General features: G+C 44.4%; 1 protein-coding gene across 7 annotated transcripts in view; it reads left to right on the forward strand.

Annotated features, from left to right (window-relative positions):
- Positions 1–18,594, forward strand: part of LOC144673114 (NACHT, LRR and PYD domains-containing protein 3-like) — a 404,245-nt gene extending 385,651 nt beyond the window's left edge. Inside the window, exons 6-11 of one of the 7 annotated variants that reach the window (XM_078535096.1) lie at positions 662–2,399; positions 6,603–6,689; positions 7,357–7,527; positions 8,112–8,276; positions 16,389–16,556; positions 17,921–18,593. In XM_078535096.1, the coding sequence (XP_078391222.1) occupies positions 662–2,399; positions 6,603–6,689; positions 7,357–7,527; positions 8,112–8,276; positions 16,389–16,556; positions 17,921–18,008 (2,417 nt within the window). In that variant the 3' untranslated portion in view covers positions 18,009–18,593. Of the gene's footprint in view, positions 1–661; positions 2,400–6,602; positions 6,690–7,356; positions 7,528–8,111; positions 8,277–16,388; positions 16,557–17,920 lie in introns of all 7 variants that reach the window. The other 6 variants (XM_078535097.1, XM_078535099.1, XM_078535098.1 and 3 more) reach the window with 6 other exon arrangements.
- The last annotated feature ends 4,810 nt before the right edge of the window (positions 18,595–23,404 follow it).

Below are 23,404 nucleotides of genomic sequence, written 5' to 3' on the forward strand. Positions count from 1 at the left end.
AGTCAGTGAATTACATTTACCTGTATGCAACTGAGCCAAGTTGGCTCATAAACATTCCAAACCTGCTCGAACTCATTGATAAATGTGTCTCCTAAGATTTGAGAGCATTCTGAGCTCAGAGTCAGCACCTAGCTCTTGACAGCATCGATGCAATGAGTCCGGGACGGTCCTGCCAATGCCTCTAGACTGGGTGTCTCCTTTCCACTGTCAGTATTGCTGCCTTGGAGGAAGGGAAACTCCTGACCTCAAACATGATTTCTCTGACTCAGGCGGGGTCGGGACCTACAGTTTGGGACATCTGCACCCGAACCTCTACTGCCTTCTAACTAGAATCACGTGAGAATTTGTAATGAGTTGTTTATAGATCAGGACAGTATTAACCATCGGAGAGAAAATATCGTCCAATGTTTACTAAACATGGAGATTTTTGTGAATGTGATATTTTCTCTCTGATGGTTAACACTGTCCTGATCTAGAAACAGCTCATTACAAATCCTCATTGTTATCTTTCAGGCAACAATTCCAATTAACTTCGCATCTCTATTGAAGCTGTGAATTAAAGCTTGTGTCATTTTACTGAATACAGAAATAGTCTTAGAAAGTTGTTTTTGCATCAATATAGCTAACATTGAGAACCACTTTCTGTCTGTTCTAATTTAAGATGTTCAACAGAAACACAAGGAGATCCTCCGGTTACAAACTGAAACATTGAGAGTGAACACTATCCTAATAAAGGAGAAGGTTAAGATTTTCCAGCTGATTGATCAATACGCTGAGCTAACGATCATTTCTAATGTTCGAGATCGGACACTTGTAGAACATGAACTGTTGGCAAGAGGCCGGGACCATGAAGAGTGGAGAGAGAAACATCTCCGAAGAGAACTGGAAAAAATCCGAACTGATCAATTGTTCCAGAGCAGTTTTTCCCTGAGAAAATCCAAATCTGGGAGTTCAGCAGCAGTGAGTGGAGTCCCAGGGATCGGAAAAACAACAATGGTACAAAAGATTGTTTATGACTGGGCCACTGGGAAAATATACCCAGAAATTCAATTTGTTTTCAGTTTTAAATTCCGGGATTTGAACAATATTAACTGCAGAATGAACCTGAGGAATCTGATACTGTTTTTCTATCCTTACTTCGGGAATGTTCTGGGAGAGGTTTGGAAGAACCCAGAGGGACTGCTGTTTATATTCGATGGTTTGGATGAATTCAAGTACAGGATTGATTTTGCTGACAATCGGAGAAATACAGAACCTCAGTTCATGTGCACAGATCCCGAATGCTGGTGTGAAGTGTCTGACATTGTGTACAGTTTAATACAGCACAAGCTGCTCCCAGGATGTTCAGTGCTAGTGACCAGCCGCCCCACTGCATTACATTTATTGGAAAAGGCTGAGATCAGTGTCTGGGCTGAAATCCTGGGATTTGTTGGTGATGAACGGAAGGAATATTTCAACAAGTTTTTTGAAGATCAGGCAGTGTCAGCAGCTGTTTTTAAACACGTGGAGGAGAACGAGATCCTGTACACCATGTGCTACAACCCTTCCTACTGCTGGATCCTCGGTCTGGCACTGGGCCCCTTCTTTACACAAAGAAACAGGAAACACCAGCAAGTTCCCAAGACCATCACCCAACTATATTCCTACTATATTTACAACATTCTGAAAAACCATGGCCGAGAGATTGAAAGCCCCCGTGATGTGTTCCTGAAGCTTGGTGAGATGGCCTTCACAGGAGTCTCTGAGAAGAAGATTGTGTTTAGAAATGGAGATTTGATCCAGTACAATCTGCAACCTTCCCAGTTCCTGTCTGGGTTTCTGATGGAACTTTTAGAGAGAGATGATTCTATCCAGAGTGTGGTTTACACATTCCCACACCTCACCATCCAAGAGTTTGTAGCTGCACTCGCACAATTCCTGACTCCAGGTTCCAAGGACATCCAGAAACTCCTCAGTGAAGCGGACAGTGAAGAAGATGGGAGATTTGAGATATTTCTCCGTTTTGTTGCTGGTCTCTCCTCCCCACAGTCAGCTCGGCCCCTGGAGGAGTTTCTGAGTCCATTTCTTCATCAAACAACCTGTCGAGTGATTGACTGGGTGAAGGAGAAGGTTAAAGGTCAGATTGGGAACATAGCGACTGAAACTAGTAAAAGGAACCTCCTGAACACATTCCACTACCTGTTTGAGTCTCAGAATAAAGCACTGGCTCAGGCCACAGTGGGATCTGTGGAAAGACTTGAATTTGAAGGATTTCGACTGACCCCGATTGACTGTGCGGTCCTGTCTCATGTCCTTGGACTCTGTGATACAATAAAACACCTCAATCTATTTGGGTGCTATATTCAGTGTGAAGGACTCCAGCGGCTGGAACACGTTCTGTACAAATGTCAGAAGTTGAGGTAATTGCTTGTTTGGTCCTGTAGCTCGTATTTTCATTATTGAAGTAAAATTTACCATCTTATAAATGAAAAAATAAATAACTTCCAGTTCAAGAAAAAAAGAGGCAGAGTCAGAAAAAACTTTACAAAATAAGATGAGTGTAAAATTCCAAATTGGAAAATAAGAATAATGCCTTTGTGAACAAAATGTTGGGATAATTAATGGTGAATCAAATAGTTTAAGCATGGAATTTTGATGATAAGAAATAGTGCTAATTATTTACAAAGGGAAAATAATATAGATAGTCTAAGGATAATAAACACCAGTGGAGATAAAAATAACTTAAATAATAATAATTATAAACTACATCAACTGTAAGCTGTACTGATCACAAGGGAAAATAAGTTCTATATATCATCATAATTAATCAAATTGTTTCTGGCGGGAGGGTGAACTATCTTAAATTTAGATAATTACGATAATTTCTAATTATTTAAATTTGCTCCCAATTCTGTTGATTTAATGAGGAAACCTGCTGCTGATCTATAAGTTTGAATTCCCCCATTGCACGTTTATACCCAGAATGCAGACACACGCTGGACAACTGGGAGGGATTTTTAGGAATCTGTACCACTGACTGGTTCTTAAACAGAGTGGACAGTCTCTGGTAGAACTGACAGTTGGTGTGTAACAGGATTTTCTGATAATCCACCCCATATCTGTGAAACTGCTGCAAGCAGGGAACTCCCAGAAATTCCCAGAAATATAATAAAAGCTGCACCTGCAGTAAATGAATAACGTGGGAAACACCCCTCCCATATCAACTAGGGAACAGGGACATGTCAATTGTATAAAAGGACAGAATTTCCTTTCCTTGTTGCATAAAATCCAGCGGATAGATTTTACAGCTGCAGTTAGCACACTTTGACAATATCCAGTAATAGCTGGAAATCAAGACGTGGATGGGAGAGAGGAACCTGGTGAAATTAGAATCACTAAGGAAGCAGTGCTGAGTTAACTGATGGAGCTGCAGGCTGACAAGACTCCGCATCCTGACGGGCTTCATCTTAGGGTCTTAAAAGAGGTGACTAATGAGGCAGTGGATGCGCTGGTGTTAATTTTCCAAGATTCGCTAGGTTCTGGAAAGGTTCTATCAGATTGGAAAGTAGCAAATATAACCCCTCTATTCAAGAAGGGAGGGAGGCAGAAAGCGGGAAACTATAAGCCAGTTAGCTTGACGTCTGATGTGGGGAAGGTGTTAGAATCGATCATTAAGTGGGTTAGAGCTGGACACTTAGAGAAACTCCAGGTAATCGGGAAGAGTAAACATGGTTTTGTGAAAGGTCAACCATGTATAACCAATTTAATGAAGTTCTTGGAAGGAGTGACATGTGCAGTGGATAGAGGGGAGCCTGTAGACATACTGTGCTTGGATTTCCAGAGGCATTTGTTAAAGTGCCGCATCAAAGGTTATTGCATAAAATTGGTGGGATTAGGAAAACTCAGGAAATTTCTCTGAACTATAGCAATAGCTTCACCTGCGGTAAAGGTAGAGCCTATTTAATGATAAATAAAGTGGGGGACACCCTTTCCCTGTCAACGAGGAGAACAGGGACACTTCAACTTTGTTAAGGGGAGAGGATAAAATTTCCTTGTTGTATAAAATCCAGGGGGATGGATTTTAAAGCAACAGTTAGCAAGTTTTCACAATATAACTTATTCCGAGGTATTATACAGAGTAATGTAATGTACAGAGTTATGAAGGACATGGAATCACTCCTTTAATTCTTGGAAAATTGGGCCGTTCTCATAAAATCCCAGAATTAACGGAGAACAGAAATGAGACAAGTTTCCTCAAACTTGGCCGGCCAGTCACTGAGCTTCAGGAGAGTAATTCTGATCATCAGGGATTGAGGCCAAACTGGGGGACATTTAGAGGCTGCACACAGACAACTCTCTATCTAATAAACATTGAGAGGTGTGAAAGTGGCATTCACCAGTAGTCAAATTAGTGATAGTGAATTGTTCACCAGTTTACACTGCTCACTGTTTCCTTTTCCCTTCAATTGAAAGGAAAATCGGGTGAGCTGTAGTATGGGCGGGTGATCCAATATCACCCATCATACACTATCGACAAAAGATCAAATTACCCCCAATAGATTTAATTTACAGTAACAGTAAAATCTCTGCATTGATTTCTGATGTTGCTTCCATGTTTCCTGTGATATTGGGCAAAACAATTGAATCTGATCTGAGTTTTTATTCAATGTAATTACATTTCGGGGCTCCTCGAAGGAGGGAAACAGAGGCAGCGGAGGGAGGAGGCGAAATTGCCAAGAATACTGGCACCGGCAGTGTGTCAATTTCAGGATGCTGATGCTCGGTTCATCATGAATCACCAAGAGTAGGCGGGTTGGGACAGGAATCTCAATTAAGACAGTTGAGAACTTTGTTAAGCACATAATAAGGTTTGAGATTTAAAGTTCTAAAGAAGCGGACAGTTTACCTGTTCATCTGAAGAAAAGTGGGCACAGAGTGGGAACCAGCCATGGCTGCCACAGCCCAATAAGAAGATCAATGGGGCAGGCACTTGGTAAGGGGGTGCGGAGGTGGCAGGGAGAGTGGAAACTCAGGATTTGAATGGGGTTGGCACTCCCAGCAGTGCGGAGGGAAACTCAGGATTTGAATGGGGTTGGCACTCCCAGCAGTGCGGAGGGAAACTCAGGATTTGAATGGGGTTGGCACTCCCAGCAGTGCGTAGGGAAACTCAGGATTTGAATGGGGTTGGCACTCCCAGCAGTGCGGGGGTAAAAGAGGGAGAAAGGCTGCCAAGAACAATTGAGAGGCCACCTTTCCAGAAGGAAGGCTCCAGCTGACAGATGTTGGATGAGGGGCAATACCCTCTGCAGGGAGGGCAGAACTCCAGGCATCAGAAGGGCACGGGAGAGGAAAGAGGGGCAGGAAGGCAACAGAGGCCGAACATTCAATACAGGAACTATTGCTGAAGACGGAGCTATCAAGGCCCAGTGATGGTGGATATTGTGACCCTTTAGGCAGTGCCCACATACATCTGTGCGCTCAATGCTGAATACCTCACAGCGCTGGTCACAGTTATTGTGGCATTGAACTCCTTCACTTCTGGCTCCTTCCAAGGATCAGGTGTGGACCTTAGAGACATGTCACATGTGGCTGCTCACCAGGCCATCTCACAGGTCATGGATTCACTTTTTGCCAGAGCTGGACAGCGCATTCATTTAATAACAGAGAGGCCTTGCAGGGACACAGGGATTCCCCCAGGAGCAGAGTATCACTGATTGTACCCATTGGCCATCAAGGCACCCAGTGACTGGTCAGGGAGATCCATACAGGAAGGGCTTCCACTCCCTCAATGGCTCGTCTGTGACCACAACAGAAAATTCTCCATGTGTGCACTCACTTTCCTGGCAGCTGCCATGATACTTCATCCTCCAAAGTCTGTGTCCTAGAGGATAACGGATATTCCTCGAAGTGATGTTACTGAGCTCTCTGTGGGAGTCCCAGAAAGAGGCACAATGGCTGGACAACCATTGAACAGGACATCAGGCTTCTGAAGATGTGATTCCAGTGCCTGGGCCAGTCGGGTGGTGACCTCCAATCCCCTCTTGCAAGTGTCTCTGTCAGTGTGGGAATCTGCTGCATTCTCCATAACATGGCTCTCCAGAGAGGTGTGGACCTTGAGGACAATGAGGCACTGGGATGACACAGCTCATCGAGGGAACAGCAGGCTGTGAGAGAGGAGGTGAAGGGAGAGGACGCTGAACAAAGTGGAGCCCCTGCTGCATGATGAGGTGGCTTCCTCCTGCCCCCCTCGGGGAAGAGGAATTCGCCCCCGCCCCCTCCCCCATGGCCTCCAGTTTGGCAGCGACAAAGTGAGGGGATTCCCTGCTCTGGGTGCCAAGCCTCGGGCTTCTCTGTAACATCTCACTTCCCTCTGGTACTGTGGAAGACTTTGGTACAATCTCCTGATCTCTCCCTCAGGACAACCAACAGCCTGAGTGATGGCTGCCAAGTGAACAGGAAATCTGTCTCCATGAAAAATAATGACGTCCCCATGCAAAAATCATAACTTTAATCTCTTTCCCACCGGTTGTGGGTTTCTGACCCAAAATAACCCCAGCTCCTGTTCCTTACATCCATTGTAAAAATTCAGCCTGTTTTAATGTGTTTCTCACTTCTCTGTTTAGACTGATTTCTAATAATCTTGGAGATTCAGGAGTGAAACTACTGTCTGCGGCCCTGAGGAATCCAGGCTGTAAAATACAGGAACTGGAGTAAGTACCAGACTCTGAGTTTTTGTTTATAAAAACCAAACGTCTGACATTGTATATTATTATTCGTATCAAGATTTAGGTTCTTAATTGCACTATGCATGTTATTATGAGTATCAGTAATAGGATTAATATTAATCAGTGGGGTGAAAATGGACATGGAAATGGCAGGGATGTAAAACAGGTAAAATCACATTTTCTGGCCTCTATAGGAACACCTGATATTGAGGTCTATTGAAGTAGACCCATGTCGCAGATGACTGATGCAACGCTGAGTATTCTGCAACTCCATACATGTCCAATTTCACGCCTGCCTGATTTCCACTGTTTTCCCTCCCTCTGATCTCCAGCCTGTGGACCAACACTCTCAGATTCTTGTGCTCAGGATCTTGCCTCTGCTCTCAGTACAAACCAGTCACTGACGAACCTGGACCTAAGTAATAATAAACTGAAAGATTCTGGAGTGAAACTACTGTCTGCAGCTCTGAGGAATCTAGATAGTAAAATACAGAAACTACGTAAGAAGATAAGAAATAGGAGAAGGAGTAGGTAATTTTGCCCCTCGAGCCTGCTCTGCTATTCAATAAGATCATGGCTGACATTAATAGTGTTCCCTCAGACACCGGAGATTTACCCTGATTCCTTTTGGTTTTCTCTCCCTTATCTCCAGTCTGAGGAATAACAATCTCACAGATTCTTGTACCAAGGATTTTGCCTCTGTGATCAGTACAAACCAGTCACTGACAGATCTGGACCTGGGTGTTAATCCACTGGGAGACTCAGGAGTGAAACTACTGTCTGTGGCTCTGAGGAACTCGGGCTGTAAAATACAGAGACTGGGGTAAGTACCAAACTGTGTGAGATGATGTTGATAATAACTGAATGTCTAACAGTACATTTTCCGCAGTGTTATTAGAAAAATAAATAAACACTGTCCAATATTATTAATGTCAGTGATAATGTTATTAATGAAAATGAAACTGCATTTCCTCTGCCTCCTGTTATTTCTCTCTCTCTCTAACGGTTTAATTTCCCGCTTCATTGTCCGCGGGAGCTCGTCAACGTTTGCGCGTGCCCGCCAAGCCAAATATCGCACGAGTGCGCGATGACGTCAGGACGCTCGTCCGAAGTCATCTTGCGCGATTCCCCGCCTGCTTGGGTCAGGCACGCGCCCGCCTGCGGGACTCTGGGCTCTGTTTCTCCCTTCACAGATCCTGTCTCCCAGGCTGACTATTTACAGAACATTCCTTTATATTTCACACCCACAGCATCAAATAGAGTTGCTTTTATGTTTTGAAGTTGTTTTTCTTGAATGTTTCACACTGGATATTATTATTTTAATCAGTTACGTTCGTTGAAAAAAACTGGAAATTTATTCTGATTCCTGTTATTTTTTCTCTCTCGAACCCTCCCCCCACCCCCCAGTCTGGAGGACAACAAACTGACAGATTCTTGTGCTGAGGATCTTGCCTCTGTTTTTAATCGCTCACTGACAGATCTGGACCTGGGTGATAACAACCTGGGAGATTCAGGAGTGAAACGACTGTCTGTAGCTCTGAGGGGACCGGACTGTAAAATACAGGAACTGGAGTAAGTACCAGACACTGTGAGATTGTGTTTAGAATAACTTAATATTTAACAATATATTTGAGCACTGTTACTAGTATTAAAAATCACTGTCCATTATTATTAGTGTTAGCTATGAATAAAAAGAAACATTTCGTTTGATTCATGTTATTTCTCTCTCTCTGAACCCTAGGCTATGGGATGCCAGTCCCAAAGATCTTTGTGTCTCGGGTGTAGTGGAATATTGCGAGGTCTCCCCTCCTCCTCAGAGTTGAGTGTCTGTCCCCCGTCACTGTGGCCATAAATTTGGGAAAAAGAGAAAAGTGATTAGATGGAAAAAGTGAGGAAAAGGTGGTGGGGTCGCTCTGTTAATAACTGATGACATTAGTACAGAAGTCAAAGATGACCTTAGTTCTGAAGATCAAGATGTAGAATTAGTTTGAGTAGAATATGAATTAGCAAAGGTAACATGTCACTTTTTTATTCAATCATGGGATCCAGGCATCACTGGCTGGGCCAACATTAATTGCCCATCCCTAATTGTCCTTGGGAAAGTTGTGGTGAGCTGCCTTCTTGAACCGCAGCAGTCCATGTGGGAGTAGCTTATAGGCCCCTAATACCTTCACACTTTCGGACAGAATATACAGGAAAAAATAATGGGCACTTGTAAGAAAGGTGCTGCAATAATTGCGTGTTATTTTAATCGTCATACATATTGGATGAAGCAGAATGGCAAAGGTTGCCTGGAAGATGAGTTCATAGAGTGTATTCAAGACAGTTTCTTAGTGAGTATGTTCCGGTGACAACCACAGAACGGCTATTTTAGACCTGGGAATCTTCAATGAGACTGGATTAATTAATGACATCATTGTAAAGATGCCTTTTATCAGCAGAGTATGAGAGAAAGCCAGTTAGAAGTATAAAAGCTGATAGAGGTTCTCCAAATATTTATATAGGAAATGAATACTAAAGTGTGCATAGGTACCTTAGAAAATGAGGCTGGGAAATTAACAATGGGAAATGAGGAAATGGAAGAAGTGTTGAACAGGTATTTTGGGTCTCTCTTCGCTGTAGAAGACACAAGAAACATCCCAAGAATACTTGAAAATCAAGAGGTAAAAAGAAAGGAGGAACTTAAAACAATCAGGGTTCCGAGGGAAAAGCTATTAGGAAAACTATTAGATCCAAAGGTTAACAAGTCCTTTGACTTGATGGCTTTCATCATAGGGTCTTAAAGGAAGTGGCTGCAGACATAGTAGATGCATTGGTTGTGATCTTCCAAAATTCCCTAGATTCACGGAAGGCCCAGCAGATTGGAAATCACATGGGGCGAATGTATTAGATTTCTTTGAGGAAGTAACATGAAAATTGACATAGCAGAATCTGTAGATTTGGTGCACTTGGATTTCCAAAAGCAATTTGATAATGAGTCTCATCAAAGTTAACAAAGATAACAAGATAAGAATTTGTTATGTAGGTGGTAGCATATTAGTATGTATGGATGATTGATTAGCTAACAGCAAACAGAGAGTTGGGGTAAAGGGCCATTTTCGGTTTGGCAAACTGGTACTAGTGGAGTGACACAGAGGTCAGTGCTGGGGCCTCCAATACCTGTGTAAATTACTTGGGTGAAGGAACTGAATGCATGGTAGCTAAATTTGCCGATGGTGCAAAGGTAGGAAAGTAACTTGTCAAGTGGACATAAAGAGTCTATTAAAGGGTTTAGAGGTGAAGTGAATGGGCAAAAAATTGGCAGATGGAGTTTAATGTGAGACAATGTGAATTTGTCCCCTTTGGCTGTAAGAATAGAAAAGCAGTAACTTACCTGAATGGAGAAAGACTGAAGACAGTACAGTACTGAGGGATCTGGGAGACCCAGTCCATGAATCGCTAGGCATGCAGTGGAGTAAGTGATTAGGAAGACAATTGGTATGCTGGCGATTATATGGATGCTGTGGATAAAGCAGTTCCAACGACTGTCTAGTAAACCGAAGATCCTGAGTGTGAATCTCAGTGGTGTCTTTACCACAATTTCCATTCAAGGCTTTGAAATGTGACGTGTTTACAACAAAAATACATTCCTTTGATGCACAAAAACCCAGTAACCAAAATGTCCCAACTAAAGAAATCAAGAATTGTATTAGATCAAGGGAAGAGATGTATTAAGTTGCCAGAAAAAGGAAAGCCTGAGAATTGGAAACATTTTAGAAATCTGCAGAGAAGGACATAGAAATGGATTAAGAAAGAAAAGATAGAATATGAGAGTAAACTAGCAAGAAACACAAAGACTGATTGTAAATGCTTCTGTAGGTCTGTAAACAGGAAAATATTAGTAAAAATAAATGTGGGTCCATTTCAAGCAAGGTCAGGAAAATTTACAATGCGGAATAAGGAAATGGCAGAGAAATTAAACAAATACTTTGTGTCTGTCTTCACAGAGAAAAATACTAAAAATCGCTCAGAAATAAAGGAGAATCAAGGGACTAGTGTAAACGAGGAACTGCAAGATAATAATATTTGTTTAAAAAAGTATTAGAGAAATTAATGGGACTTAAAGTAGACAAATTCCCTGAACCTGATGATCTACATCCCAGAGTGTTGAAGGAAGTGGCTCCAGAGATAGTAGATGCGTTGGTGATCATATTTCAAAATTCCGTAGCCTCTGGAATGGTTCCTGTAGATTGGAAGATGGAAAATCTAACCCCGTTGTTTAAGAAAGGAGGGAGAGAGTAAAGTGGGAACTAGAGATCTGTTAGCCTGACATAAGTAGTAGGGAAAATGCGATATTCTGCAATACAGGATGTGATAATAGAAGACTTAGAAAATAATGGTAGCATTGGGCAGATTCAACATGGATTTATGAAAGGGAAATTATGTTTAACATACCTGTTGGGGTTTTTTGAGGATGCAGTCAGCAGAATAGATAAGGGGAGACCCGTGGATGTGGTACAGTGAGGTAGCACAAGGATCACAGCCGCAGCTATTCATAATCTAACTCAATGATTTGCATGTGGGGATTAAATGTAATATTTAGAAGTTTGCAGGTGACAGGAAATTAGGTGGAAGTGTGAGTTGTGAGGAGGATGCAAAGATGCTTCAAGGGGATCTGGAGAGGATAAGAGAGTGGCCAAAATTTGTCAGAGAGAATACAATATGGGGAAATGTGAGGTTATCCACGTTGGCAGGAAATAAGAAATACAGACCATTTGTTAAATGGTGAGAGACTGGGAAGCGTTGATCTTCAAATGTATTTCAATGTCCTTGTTCATGACTCACTTAAAGCTAACATGCAGGTACAGCAAACAGTTAAAAAGGTAAATGGTATGTTGGTTTTTATTACAAGTGGATTTGAGTTTAGGAGTAAAGATGTCTCACTGCCTTGGTGAGATGGCAGCAGTAGCACTCTATGTAGTTTTTGTCTTCTTACCTAAGGAAAGATATACTTGTCTTAGACTGAGTGCAATGAAGGTTCCACTAAAATAATTCCTGGAGCAATGCGTGCTGAGGAAAAATTAAATAGACTGGGCCTCTATTCTCTGGAGTTTAGAAGAATGAGAGGTGATCTCATTCAGGCATACAAAATTCTTACAGGGATTGACAGTGTCGATGCAGGTAAGAGGTTGCCCCAGGCTGGGGGTGTCTAGAACCAGGGAACACAGTCTCAGAATAAGGGGCAGGCCATTTAGGACTGAGATGTGGAGGAATTTCTTCACTCAGAGGGTGGTGAATCTTTGGAATTCACTGCCCCAGAGGAGGCTCAGTTATTTAGTATGTTCAAGACTAAGATTTCTAGATTTCTACACATGGATATTATCATGGAACATGGGGTTAATAGAAGGAAATGTTGTTGAAGTGGAAGATGAACCATGATCTCAGTGAATGGCGGAGCGGGGTCGAAGGGCTGAATAGCTGGCTCCTGCTCCTATTTCATATGTTTTTATTGCAAGGGGAATGCATTGTAAAAGTAGGGAAGTTTTTATGCAGCTATACAGCGCCAAAGTCAGACAGCATCTGGCGTAAACTATACAGTTTTGATCTATTTACTTAAGAAAGGGTATAATTGCATTAGAACCAATTCAGAGAAGGTTCACTCGACTGATTGCTGGGATGAAGGGGTTTATTTTATGAGGAAAAGTTAAGCAGATTGGGCCTATACCCGTTGGTGTTCAGCAGGCTGAGAGGTGATCTTACTGAACACATAAGATCCTGAGGGGACTTGACAGGGTGTATGCTGAGAGGATCTTTCCTCTTGTGGGTGGAGAACTTAGGGATACTCTCTTTAAAAAATAGGGGTCTCCCATTTTAGACTGAGATGAGAAGAAATTTAATTAGTCTGTGGAATTCTCTTCCCAAGAGGCGAGTGGAGGCTGGGTCATTGAATTTATTCAAGGCTGAGTTAAGGTAGATTTTTGATTGATCGAGGGTTACGCAGACCAACAGGAAAGCGGAGTTCAGGCCACAATCAGATCAGCCAGAATCAGATCAGCCATCATCTTATCAAATGACGGAGAAGGCATTGGGGCTGAATGGCCTACTCCTGCTCCTAGTTATTCTGTTCTTATTCCAACACGTTCTTCAGACTACAATCTGTGACCAGTGATGGATAGAGAAGCATTATGTTTTGTGGACGGCAGAGGCTCTCCTGTGCCCGTTCATTAGTCCACTCGATCTCTCAGCTCCACCAACCATCCACCCTGCCTTCAGGCCTCTCCTTACCTGAGGAAGGATGCTCTTGCTATAGAGGGAGTGCAGGGAAAGTTTACCAGACTGATTCCTGGGTTGGCGGATCCGATATATGAGGAGAGATTGAGTCGGTTAGGATTATATTCGCTGGAGTTCAGAAGAATGAGGGGGGATCACATAGAAAGCTATAAAATTGTAACACGACTAGACAAGGTAGATGCAGGAAGGATGTTCCCGATGGTGGGGGAGTCCAGAACCAGGGGTCACAGTCTGAGGATCTGGGGCAGAATTTAGGACTGAGATGAGGAGAAATTTCATATTCAGAGAGTGGTGAACCTGTGGAATTCATTACCACAGGAAGTAGTTGAGACCAAAACATTGTATGTTTTCAAGAGGGAGTTAGATATAGCTCTTGGGGTGAAAGGGTTCAAAGGATATGTGTGTGTCCATGTCTCTCTGAGTGTGTGTGTGTGTGTCCATGTCTCTGAGTGTGTGTGTGTCCATGTCTCTGAGAGTGTGTGTGTCCATGTCTCTGAGTGTGTGTGTGTCCATGTCTCTGAGTGTGTGTGTGTCCATGTCTCTGAGTGTGTGTGTCCATGTGTGTGTGTGTGTGTGTGTCCATGTCTCTGAGTGTGTGTGTGTCCATGTCTCTGAGAGTGTGTGTGTGTGTCCATGTCTCTGAGTGTGTGTGTGTCCATGTCTCTGAGAGTGTGTGTGTGTGTCCATGTGTCTGAGAGTGTGTGTGTCCATGTGTCTGAGAGTGTGTGTGTCCATGTGTCTGAGAGTTTGTGTGTCCATGTGTCTGAGTGTGTGTATCCATGTCTGTGTGTGTGTGTGTGTGTGTCCATGTCTCTGTGTGTGTGTCCATGTCTCTGAGTGTGTGTGTGTGTCCATGTCTCTGAGTGTGTGTGTGTGTCCAAGTCTCTGAGTGTGTTTGTGTGTCCAAGTCTCTGAGTGTGTGTGTCCAAGTCTCTGAGTGTGTGTGTCCATGTCCCTGTGTGTGTATGTGTCCATGTCCCTGAGTGTGTGTGTGTCCATGTCTCTGAGAGTGTGTGTGTGTGTCCATGTCTCTGAGAGTGTGTGTGTGTGTCCATGTGTCTGAGAGTGTGTGTGTCCATGTGTCTGAGTGTGTGTGTCCATGTGTCTGAGAGTGTGTGTGTCCATGTGTCTGAGTGTGTGTGTCCATGTGTCTGAGTGTGTGTGTCCATGTCTGTGTGTGTGTGTGTGTGTGTGTGTCCATGTCTGTGTGTGTGTGTGTGTTTGTCCATGTCTCTGTGTGTGTGTGTGTGTTCATGTCTCTGTGTGTGTATGTGTGTCCATGTCTCTGAGTGTGTGTGTGTGTCCATGTCTCTGAGTCTGTGTGTGTGTCCAAGTCTCTGAGTGTGTGTGTCCATGTCTCTGAGTGTGTGTGTGTGTCCATGTCTCTGAGTGTGTGTGTGTGTCCATGTCTCTGAGTGTGTGTGTGTGTGTCCATGTGTCTGAGAGTGTGTGTGTCCATGTGTCTGAGTGTGTGTGTCCATGTGTCTGAGAGTGTGTGTGTCCATGTCTCTGAGTGTGTGTGTGTCCATGTCTCTGAGTGTGTGTGTGTGTCCATGTCTCTGAGTGTGTGTGTGTGTGTCCATGTCTCTGAGTGTGTGTGTGTGTGTGTCCATGTCTCTGAGTTTGTGTGTGTGTCCATGTCCCTGTGTGTGTGTGTGTGTGTGTCCATGTCTCTGAGTGTGTGTGTGTGTGTCCATGTCCCTGTGTGTGTGTGCCCATGTCGCTGAGTGTGTGCGTGTGTGTGTCCATGTCTCTGAGTGTGTGTGTGTGTGTGTGTCCATGTCTCTGAGTGTGTGTGTGTGTCCATGTCTCTGAGTGTGTGTGTGTGTGTCCATGTCTCTGAGTGTGTGTGTGTGTCCATGTCTCTGAGTGTGTGTGTGTGTCCATGTCACATTTTTTTGGGGCTGAATGACCTACTCCTGCTCCTAGTTATTCTGTTCTTATTCCAACACGTTCTTCAGACTACAATCTGTGACCAGTGATGGATAGAGAAGCATTATGTTTTGTGGACCCCAGAGGCTTTCCTGTGGCCGTTCATTAGGCCACTCGATCTCTCAGCTCCACCAACCATCCACCCTGCCTTCAGGACTCTCAGCTGCAGCACTTCATCTTCCATTGGTGTAAGGATGGTAAGATCTGGACACCAGCACTCTTAGTGGCTCCTTCCCTGACATCATGTGCTCCCTTCTACAAGCAGATAAATTTGTATGGTTACTCACCCATCAAAGATACACATTAGTCTATGCTGATGTCAGCCTGGCTGTCCATCATGTCCCCACAGAAATACCTCCTGCATGTGGACACTCAGTCTGGGCAGCACAGGAGTCAACTCTCACTGGCCACGGCCTTCCACAGAGAGGCTGACATGTGGATAATGTGGGTAAATGTGAGGTTATCCACTTTGGCAGCAAAAACAAGAAGGCAGATTATTATCGGAATGGCTATAAATTGAGAGAGGGGGAATGCGCAATGAGACCTGGGTGTCCTCGTACACCAGTCGCTGAAGGTAAACATGCAGGTGCAGCAGGCAGCAAATAAGCCAAATGGTATGTTGTCCTTCATAGCGAGAGGATTCGAGTACAGGAACAGGGATGTCTTGCTGCAATTATAGAGGGCCTTGGTGAGGCCACACCTGGGATATTGTGTGCAGTTTTGGACTCCTTATCTGAGGAAGGATGTTCTTGCTATAGAGGGAGTGCAGCGAAGGTTTACCAGACTGATTCCTGGGATGGCGGGACTGACATGTAAGGAGAGATTGAGTCGGTTAGGATTATATTGACTGGAGTTCAGAAGAATGAGGGGGGATCTCATAGAAAGCTATAAAATTCTAACAGGACGAGACAGGGTAGATGCACGAAGGATGTTCCCGATGGTGGGGGATCCAGAACCAGGGGTCACAGTCTGAGGATACGGGATAGACTATTTCAGACTGAGATGAGAAGAAATTTCTTCACCCAGAGAGCGGTGAGACTGTCGAATTCACAAACACAGAAAGTGGAAGAGGCCAAAGAATTGCCTGTGTTGAGGAAGGAGTTAGATATAGCTCTTGGGGCGAAAGGGATCAAACAATATGGGGAGAAAGCGGGAGCAGGCTATTGAGTTGGATGATCAGCCATGATCATAATGAATGGCGGAGCAGGCTCGAAGGGCCGAATGGCCTACTCCTCCTCCTATTTCCTCTGTTTCTATGTTTAACTCTGTTTCTCTCTTTGCAAATACTTGCCTGATCTGCTGAGCATTTCCAGTTTATTATATTTATATTTAATTTGCAGCATTTATGGTGTTTTCTTTTTCCTTTATAAATGGATGTTGTGCTTTTGGAATGTCTCTTACTGTATATTATTATTAATAGTATTCGTTAAAACACTGTGGATTTACCCTGATTCCTGTTATTTTTCTCCCCCTGTTCCTTAGTCTAAGTGGTAACCGTCTCACTGATTCTTGTGCCGAGGATCTCGCCTCCGCTCTCAGTACAAACCGGTCACTGACGGATCTGACCCTGGGAGCAAACTCCTTCACAGACCAATCTGTCCCCGCTCTCCGCCGCCTCATCCTGACCTGCAGGACTCTGAGTCTGATCGAGTGAGTGTTTGTGTTAATTTTTAGTGTAATAATTAAAATTTTAATGGGATTTTAAAATATAAATGGTCCTGAATCTGTCAAACAGCAGCAATGAAAAGCGGATTGCCGCTGCTCGACAAGATTCTCCCAAACTGAAACTGCTTCATTTTCCTCCCGGGACCTTCAGCAGTGACCCCTCCCCCGGGAGCTCCATCCGAGCAGAGTCTAGTCGGGTCAGGGGAGAGTGGTGGGGTCGGCGGGGTCGGGGGGTTAATGCGGTCAGGTTGACGGCTAATGGGGCTGGGTCAGCAGCGTTGTTGGGTCGGGCTGTAAAGCCGGGGGGTTAGTCAGATTTGGTCAAGGAGAGAGTTGGGAGGGTCAGGAGGTAGTCGGGTTGGTGGGGGTGGTTGGAGGGGTTAATCGGGTAGTGTGGGTGTAGTATGATGGCCAGTGGGGGGTGGGGGTGGTTGGAGGGGTTAATCGTGTAGTGTGGGTGTGGTATGATGGTCAGTGGGGGGGTGGGGGTGGTTGGAGGGGTTAATCGGGTAGTGTGGGTGTAGTATGATGGTCGGTGGGTGGGGGTGTTTGGAGCGGTTAATCGGGTAGTGTGGGTGTAGTATGATGGTCAGTGTGGGGTGGGGGTGGTTGGAGGGGTTAATCGGGTAGTGTGGGTGTATTATGATGGTCAGTGTGGGGTGGGGGTGGTTGGAGGGGTTAATCGGGTAGTGTGGGTGTAGCATGATGGTCAGTGGGGGGTGGGGGTGGTTGGAGGGGTTAATCGGGCAGTGTGGGTGTAGTATGATGGTCAGTGGGGGGTGGGGGTGGTTGGAGGGGTTATTCGGGTAGTGTGGGTGTAGTATGATGGTCAGTGGGGGGTGGGGATGGTTGGAGGGGTTAATCGGGTAGTGTGGGTGTAGTATGATGGTCAGTGGGGGGTGGGGTTGTTTGCACGGGTTAATCGGGTAGTGTGGGTGTAGTATGATGGTCAGTGGCCGGGGGGTGGTGGGGGGGGGGGGCTGGGGGTTGTTGTTTGTGGAGTTACCCGGGTATTAGACCAGGTTTTACAGTCTAACATTTCCTGGGTAACTACCCGGGTAAGTCCTGTGGATTTGTCCCAAGTCTGCGATTCTAACCCAGAGTCAGAGACATTCACACAGGGTCCCGGGCAGCAGGGGTATTGCCCAGTGGAAATTTAAACCTCTGGGGCAATTCCCACGTAGGCTCGCGGGTCAGGACTTCCCAGGGACCCGCTGCCCATCTTCAGCCAGATGTCTGGTCTCTGATGACCCAGTGAGCAGGAGATTTTGCCCATTAACTCCAGTCTCCCTGTTATTGACACTGTTGTTCAATCTGTTTATTCCTGTTTAATCTTTAATCTGTTTCAGGCTGCGGGACAATCGGTTCAGTCGAAATGGAGAAAATCAGCTGAAGTCGCTGCAGGGAACCAGATCTGGACTGAGTGTGAAAATGTGAACCTTGGGATTGATAAACATTCCTGTTCTCATTATAGGAACATTTTTAACTGAGTTTCTCTCCCTCCCCTTTAACCGGCCGCGCTCCAAGTTTAAATCCTATTGGCCCTTTCCCAGTTTCCAGCTCGAGCTGAGTGAGTGTCATCTCCCATTGTGACGTCAGAGGCCCAGCCACAGGGTCACGAGACTCAGCCGCCCGGCCCCACAGGCGCTGCTTCTGCAGGATATCCGGGGCTGAATGTTCCCCAATGGGGCACTGGGGAAATGTACAGACAGGGAGGGCCCAGGGTGGGGATCAGTCTGGGCTGCAGTGGGACATTGACAATTACACTCAGTATTCCTGGGATTGGGTGTAAAGCCCCTAGGACTCCCGCTCAGTATCAGTGCCCAGTGACCCTGCTGGGAAGTGAACCTGTGTGGGTTCAGGGTGGGTACAGGGTCTGTTCAGCTGGGATAGATCCCACTGTCCAATAGAGACAATCACCCACTGCATGGGGTGTCCCAGACAGAGTATCCTATTGGGGAGGTTCCAGCGGATTCTGTAACCGAGGGATTGGAATGAAAGTATCAATGCTTTTCTGTCGTCCCTAAGAAAGAAACCATCAGTTGATGAAACAATGTGTTGAATTTAGTCTCTGCCCTGTTGATATTGCTGTAATTTACACACTGAATGGTGAGTTTCTAAACAGCTGGAATGACAAAGAGGACTGAAGTGTGTGAAATAAAGAAGTTGATCTGGTAAATTCACCCACCCACTCAAAGAGTAACAAGTTGTGGAAGTTAAGCGACCAAGTGGAAACTGCACTGCAGTAAATGGACAGGATCCATGTAGGGACCCACAGCCTGAACCTCTGCGGGCCGAATGCATGGATTGTGGTCTAAACACAGAGCAGGATCGCCAGTATTTAAACAGAGGGAAGATAGTTTGATGTTCTGGGTCAGGTTCCTTAAGATGTACCTTTGTTGGATTGATATTATTTTCCAGATACTGATGGACCTGTTGTACATTACATTATTTATATTACATATATTACATTATGATTTATTTTACATTCCCCATCATATACAGTTTGTTTATTCTCCCCTCACTCTGGTACAATAAATGGTGAAGTTTCACTGTATTCATCAGGCTTCAAAAAATCAAGGAATGGGAACCAATAATTTGTAATCAGTAATGACCAGATTTGAACAACAGGCTCACACAAGAAAGATGATCTGGTATTAATAACCTGTTCCCATTGAGAGAAGAGGCGGTTACCAGAGAATAGAAAATAGACAAAATCATCAGAGGGGGAAATGAGAAGAGTGTCTTTGATGCAGCGGTTTGTTTTGATCAGGAGTTCACTGCCTGAAAGAGTGGTGGACGCAGATCCAATAATACATTTCAGAATGGATTTCAATAAATCCGGGATGTTGGGAATATCCTGCAGAGAATGGACCCAAATGAGCTTCTTCAAGGGGCAAACCTCAGCTTTAAAGGATCTCAGTCCTTTGCCCCAGTCTGGGACATTTTGTTCAGCTTTTGATTACAGTGAAATGTGAGAAGCCCCGCACTGATATAATGTTCCAGAGATACAGGCGCAGTTACAAGCCTAACATTGAACAATAATGACTGGCACTGAATCCATTTCACCCCCAATATTTCTGACTAAACTGCATTAGACAGACTGACAGAATGTTATCAGATGAATACACTGTACTTCCGCATCCTAAACATCATCCAACTTCGGCCCTGCCTCAACTCATCTGCTACCTTTGTTTACTCTGGACTTGACTATTACAGTGTTCCCCTGGCCGGCCTCCCATCTCCCACCCGACATATACCTGTGCTCATCCAAAATCCTGCTGCCTGGAACTTCACCTGAACCGAGTCCAGTTCACCAGCCACCCCCGTGTTTGCTGTCCTACATTGGCTCCTTGCTCGTCAATGCCTCAATTTTAAAATACTCATCCTTACTGTCAAATCCTTCCATGGCTTCGTCCCTCCCTTTCCCTGGAATCTCCTCTAGGCCAACATATTATCCAGATTTATGCTCTTCTGCCGTCTAGGTCATTCTGGTTTTAACCTCTGCAGCATTGATAACTGCTTTCAGTTGACCTGGTCTAAAATCATGGACTCCCTCCCTAAACCTCTCCACTTCCCTCTGCTTCTTAAGGTGTTCCTTAAAATCCCCCTCTTTGACCAAGCTTTTGTCGCCTGACCTAATATCTCCGTCTGTGGCTCAGCATCAACTTTGCTTTATGTGTTGGGATAACGCTCTTGTTAAGAGGCTTGGAACTTTTTTGCCCTATTATAGCTTCCTCAGTCAGCGATGGTGGTGTAGCATTGAGCAGAGCTGACTTCCAATCAGTTGCCCCCGGTTCGATTCCCGGCCATCGCAGTTTGCTAACGTTTAAACCTCTCAAATCAGAAACCCCAGCTCGGAGCTGAATTTGATCCGTTTCGGTGAGATTTCGCTCCGAAATCACACGCGCGATTAATTCAAATAAAAGAGTTCGAACCCCCACTTATCTTCCATTTAACATGTAACTCATGTTCGTTCCTTGTTGTTGATAATGAAGGTTTTGCCTGAGCTGTAGTGTGGAGCCAGAATCGAAATACTCGGATTTAGGAAAATTGACCGACTTTCTGAATATTTTCCCTCTGCAGCTTCCAATTTCTTATTTAAATATCAATTCCTGCACAGGAGTGTTTTATTGTTCAAAAGACGTGATTCTGCTCACCTTGGGAATCTGAAATAATAACAGAAGGTGCTGGAAACACTCAGCAGGTCCGGCAGCATCTGTGGAGACAGGAAGTGGGGATTTACATTTCAGGTTGATAGAAGGTTTAACGAATAGACCCGCTGTCGAAACTTCGAAACTGCCAGAGCTACTCAGCTCTTCCAGCATTTTCCATTAGAATAGTGGAATGGTTACAACACAGGAAGAGGGAATTCGGGCTCTCCAATCTGTGCTAGCCCCCGAAGAAACATTCACCCATTGCCACTCACCTTATCCCTGCAATGTTTTACTATTCATGTAAATGCGGATTGATTCTATAAATAACAGTCTCTGGCACTATCTGTGATTGTGGATTTGATTATGTAAATATTAGTCTCCGGTACTATCTGTGATTTTGGGATTGATTCTGTAAATATTAGTTTCTGGTACCATCTGTGAGTCTGGAATTTATTCTGTAAATATCAGTCTCTGGTACTATCTGCGATTGTGGGATTGATTCTGTAAATATTAGTTTCTTGTACCATCTGTGAGTCTGGAATTTATTCTGTAAATATCAGCCTCTGGTACTATCCGTGAGTCTGGGGTTGATTCTGTAAGTATTAGTCTCTGGTATTACCTGTGAGGGTGGGATTGTTTCTGTAAATATCAGTCTCTGGTACTAATTGTGAATTTGGGATTGATTCAGTAAATATCAGTCTCTGGTACTATCTGTGAGGTTGGGATTGATTCTGTAAATATCAGTCTCTGGTACTAACTGTGAGGGTGGGATTGTTTCGGTAAATATCAGTCTCTGGTACTGATTGTGGTTGTGGGATTGATTCGGTAAATATCAACCTCTGGTACTATCTGTGAGTCTGGGATTGATTCTGTATCTGTCAGTCTCTGACTCACGAACAAGCAGCGTTCGGTTTGGGACTACAAATCTCATGCGCGGATTTCCACAGTAAATCAGCAACTAAAATCAACATTTTCTGCAATTCACTTTGATCAGTATCTGAACAAAAGAACTGGAGATGGGGAAAAGGTCAGAGGACATTGAAAATTGGGGGCTTGTCGCTTTAAGAGCCTCAATTTGGGATCGTCCCCTGCAGGGATTTGCTGTTCACGAGCCCACCTTCAAAAAGCAAACCTACAGAAACATGGGAGGAGTGAGGCTGTTAGTGAGTTTGCTGGGACCGTGCAATAGTTTATATCTGACAGGGCGACTCCCCGATTCATTTAATCGAAGTGAAACACTCGGTCACTGAGAGCAACACACAGAGACCCTAAACCCTAAAACGGCAGAGATTACAACAGGGAAGAGAGGGTTAAATATGCGACTTTGGATCACTCGCTGGCACTGCCCCTGAGTGTAAGATTAATACTGTCTTTGTCTCTGGTACAATATCAGTGAGAGATGAGACTGCATCACCTTCTACTTCTCCAATTGAAGCTTTCTAGGTAAAACTAGACTTTACAAGGTGTTCTGGAACCGATTCTCTTTTCTGACTGTGTCTCACTGCCTGAACTAACCCTGACTCTGTCTCTCATTCCGCCCTCTCTCGCTTTTCCCTCTCGTCCTGTAAACAAAGTAAACAAACACGTACTGAAGGGTCAGAGCACAACATTTGTATTTTCATGTTAATTAAATATATGTCTGCTTGTGAATAATTTAATAATGTGAAATTAGATCTGGTATAATCCTACCGGAGCTGTGATGATTTTCAGCCCCTGAACCTGGGGAACAGGCACTGTGAGCAGAGCTGGGAAACTACAACTAACCCCCAAGAGTCCACAGCAGATGCTGAGCGGAGTGGGAAGCCTACCCCGGGTATTGTCAGTCTGGTGAACAGTTTGTCCTGTGAAATTGCAGTTGTGAACATTGTTTCAGAGAGTGTGTGAAAGGGGCTGGCGGGTTAAAATAATGTTCCTGTCTTTCTGTGTCCGCTCTGATCCCCTGATTTCAAAGTCCCTCTTGTATAAAACAAAATGATTTCCCTGTCACAGGATCACACTACTGCCTTACTCAGCACTGAAGTGAGAATTAAACGGAAAGGTTTAGCTGATTTTAAAAATTCAGTAGAAAAATAGAGAACATGTCAGCGAATGGGTGAGAGAGTGCTGTCACTGCAGCAATAAAATAGGTTTAATTCGAAACTGAGGCTTTTTCAGCGATGAGACCTTTTCAACAGCAACCATTCTGGTCGCAGAGACAGAAAGGATCTTGTCTGGGACCCTGGACTATCCGAATTTCAATGGCATTGGACAGTTTAACAGCAGAAAGAAACAAAATGTTTCATGCACGAGGACACCAAGATCCCTCCGCATCTCAGAGCTCTGCAATCTCTCACCGTTTAGATTATGTGCCTCTTTCTTGTTCGCCCTGTCAAAATGGACAACCTCACAATTTCCTACTTGATACTCCATTTGCCAGATTTTTGTCTAACCACGTAACCTGTCTGTAACGTTACGTCCTCTTCACAAGTTACTTTCCTACTACATTTATGTCATACCCAGATAAAGACTGAACTAAAATGTTCCTGTTCAGGGAATGTTGTGAATGGTGAGATATTCCCGCCCGGTAAAGTTTGAAAGCGATAGCAGAGCCCCCTGAACCCATAATTCCTATACAGGATTTAAATCACCTGGTGTCCTTCTCCTGCCTTCTCCCTGTAACTCTGCACGTTGTTTGTT

This window comes from Cetorhinus maximus, unplaced genomic scaffold (genome assembly GCF_964194155.1).
Source record: "Cetorhinus maximus unplaced genomic scaffold, sCetMax3.hap1.1 HAP1_SCAFFOLD_286, whole genome shotgun sequence".
Taxonomy (NCBI): Eukaryota; Metazoa; Chordata; class Chondrichthyes; order Lamniformes; family Cetorhinidae; genus Cetorhinus; species Cetorhinus maximus.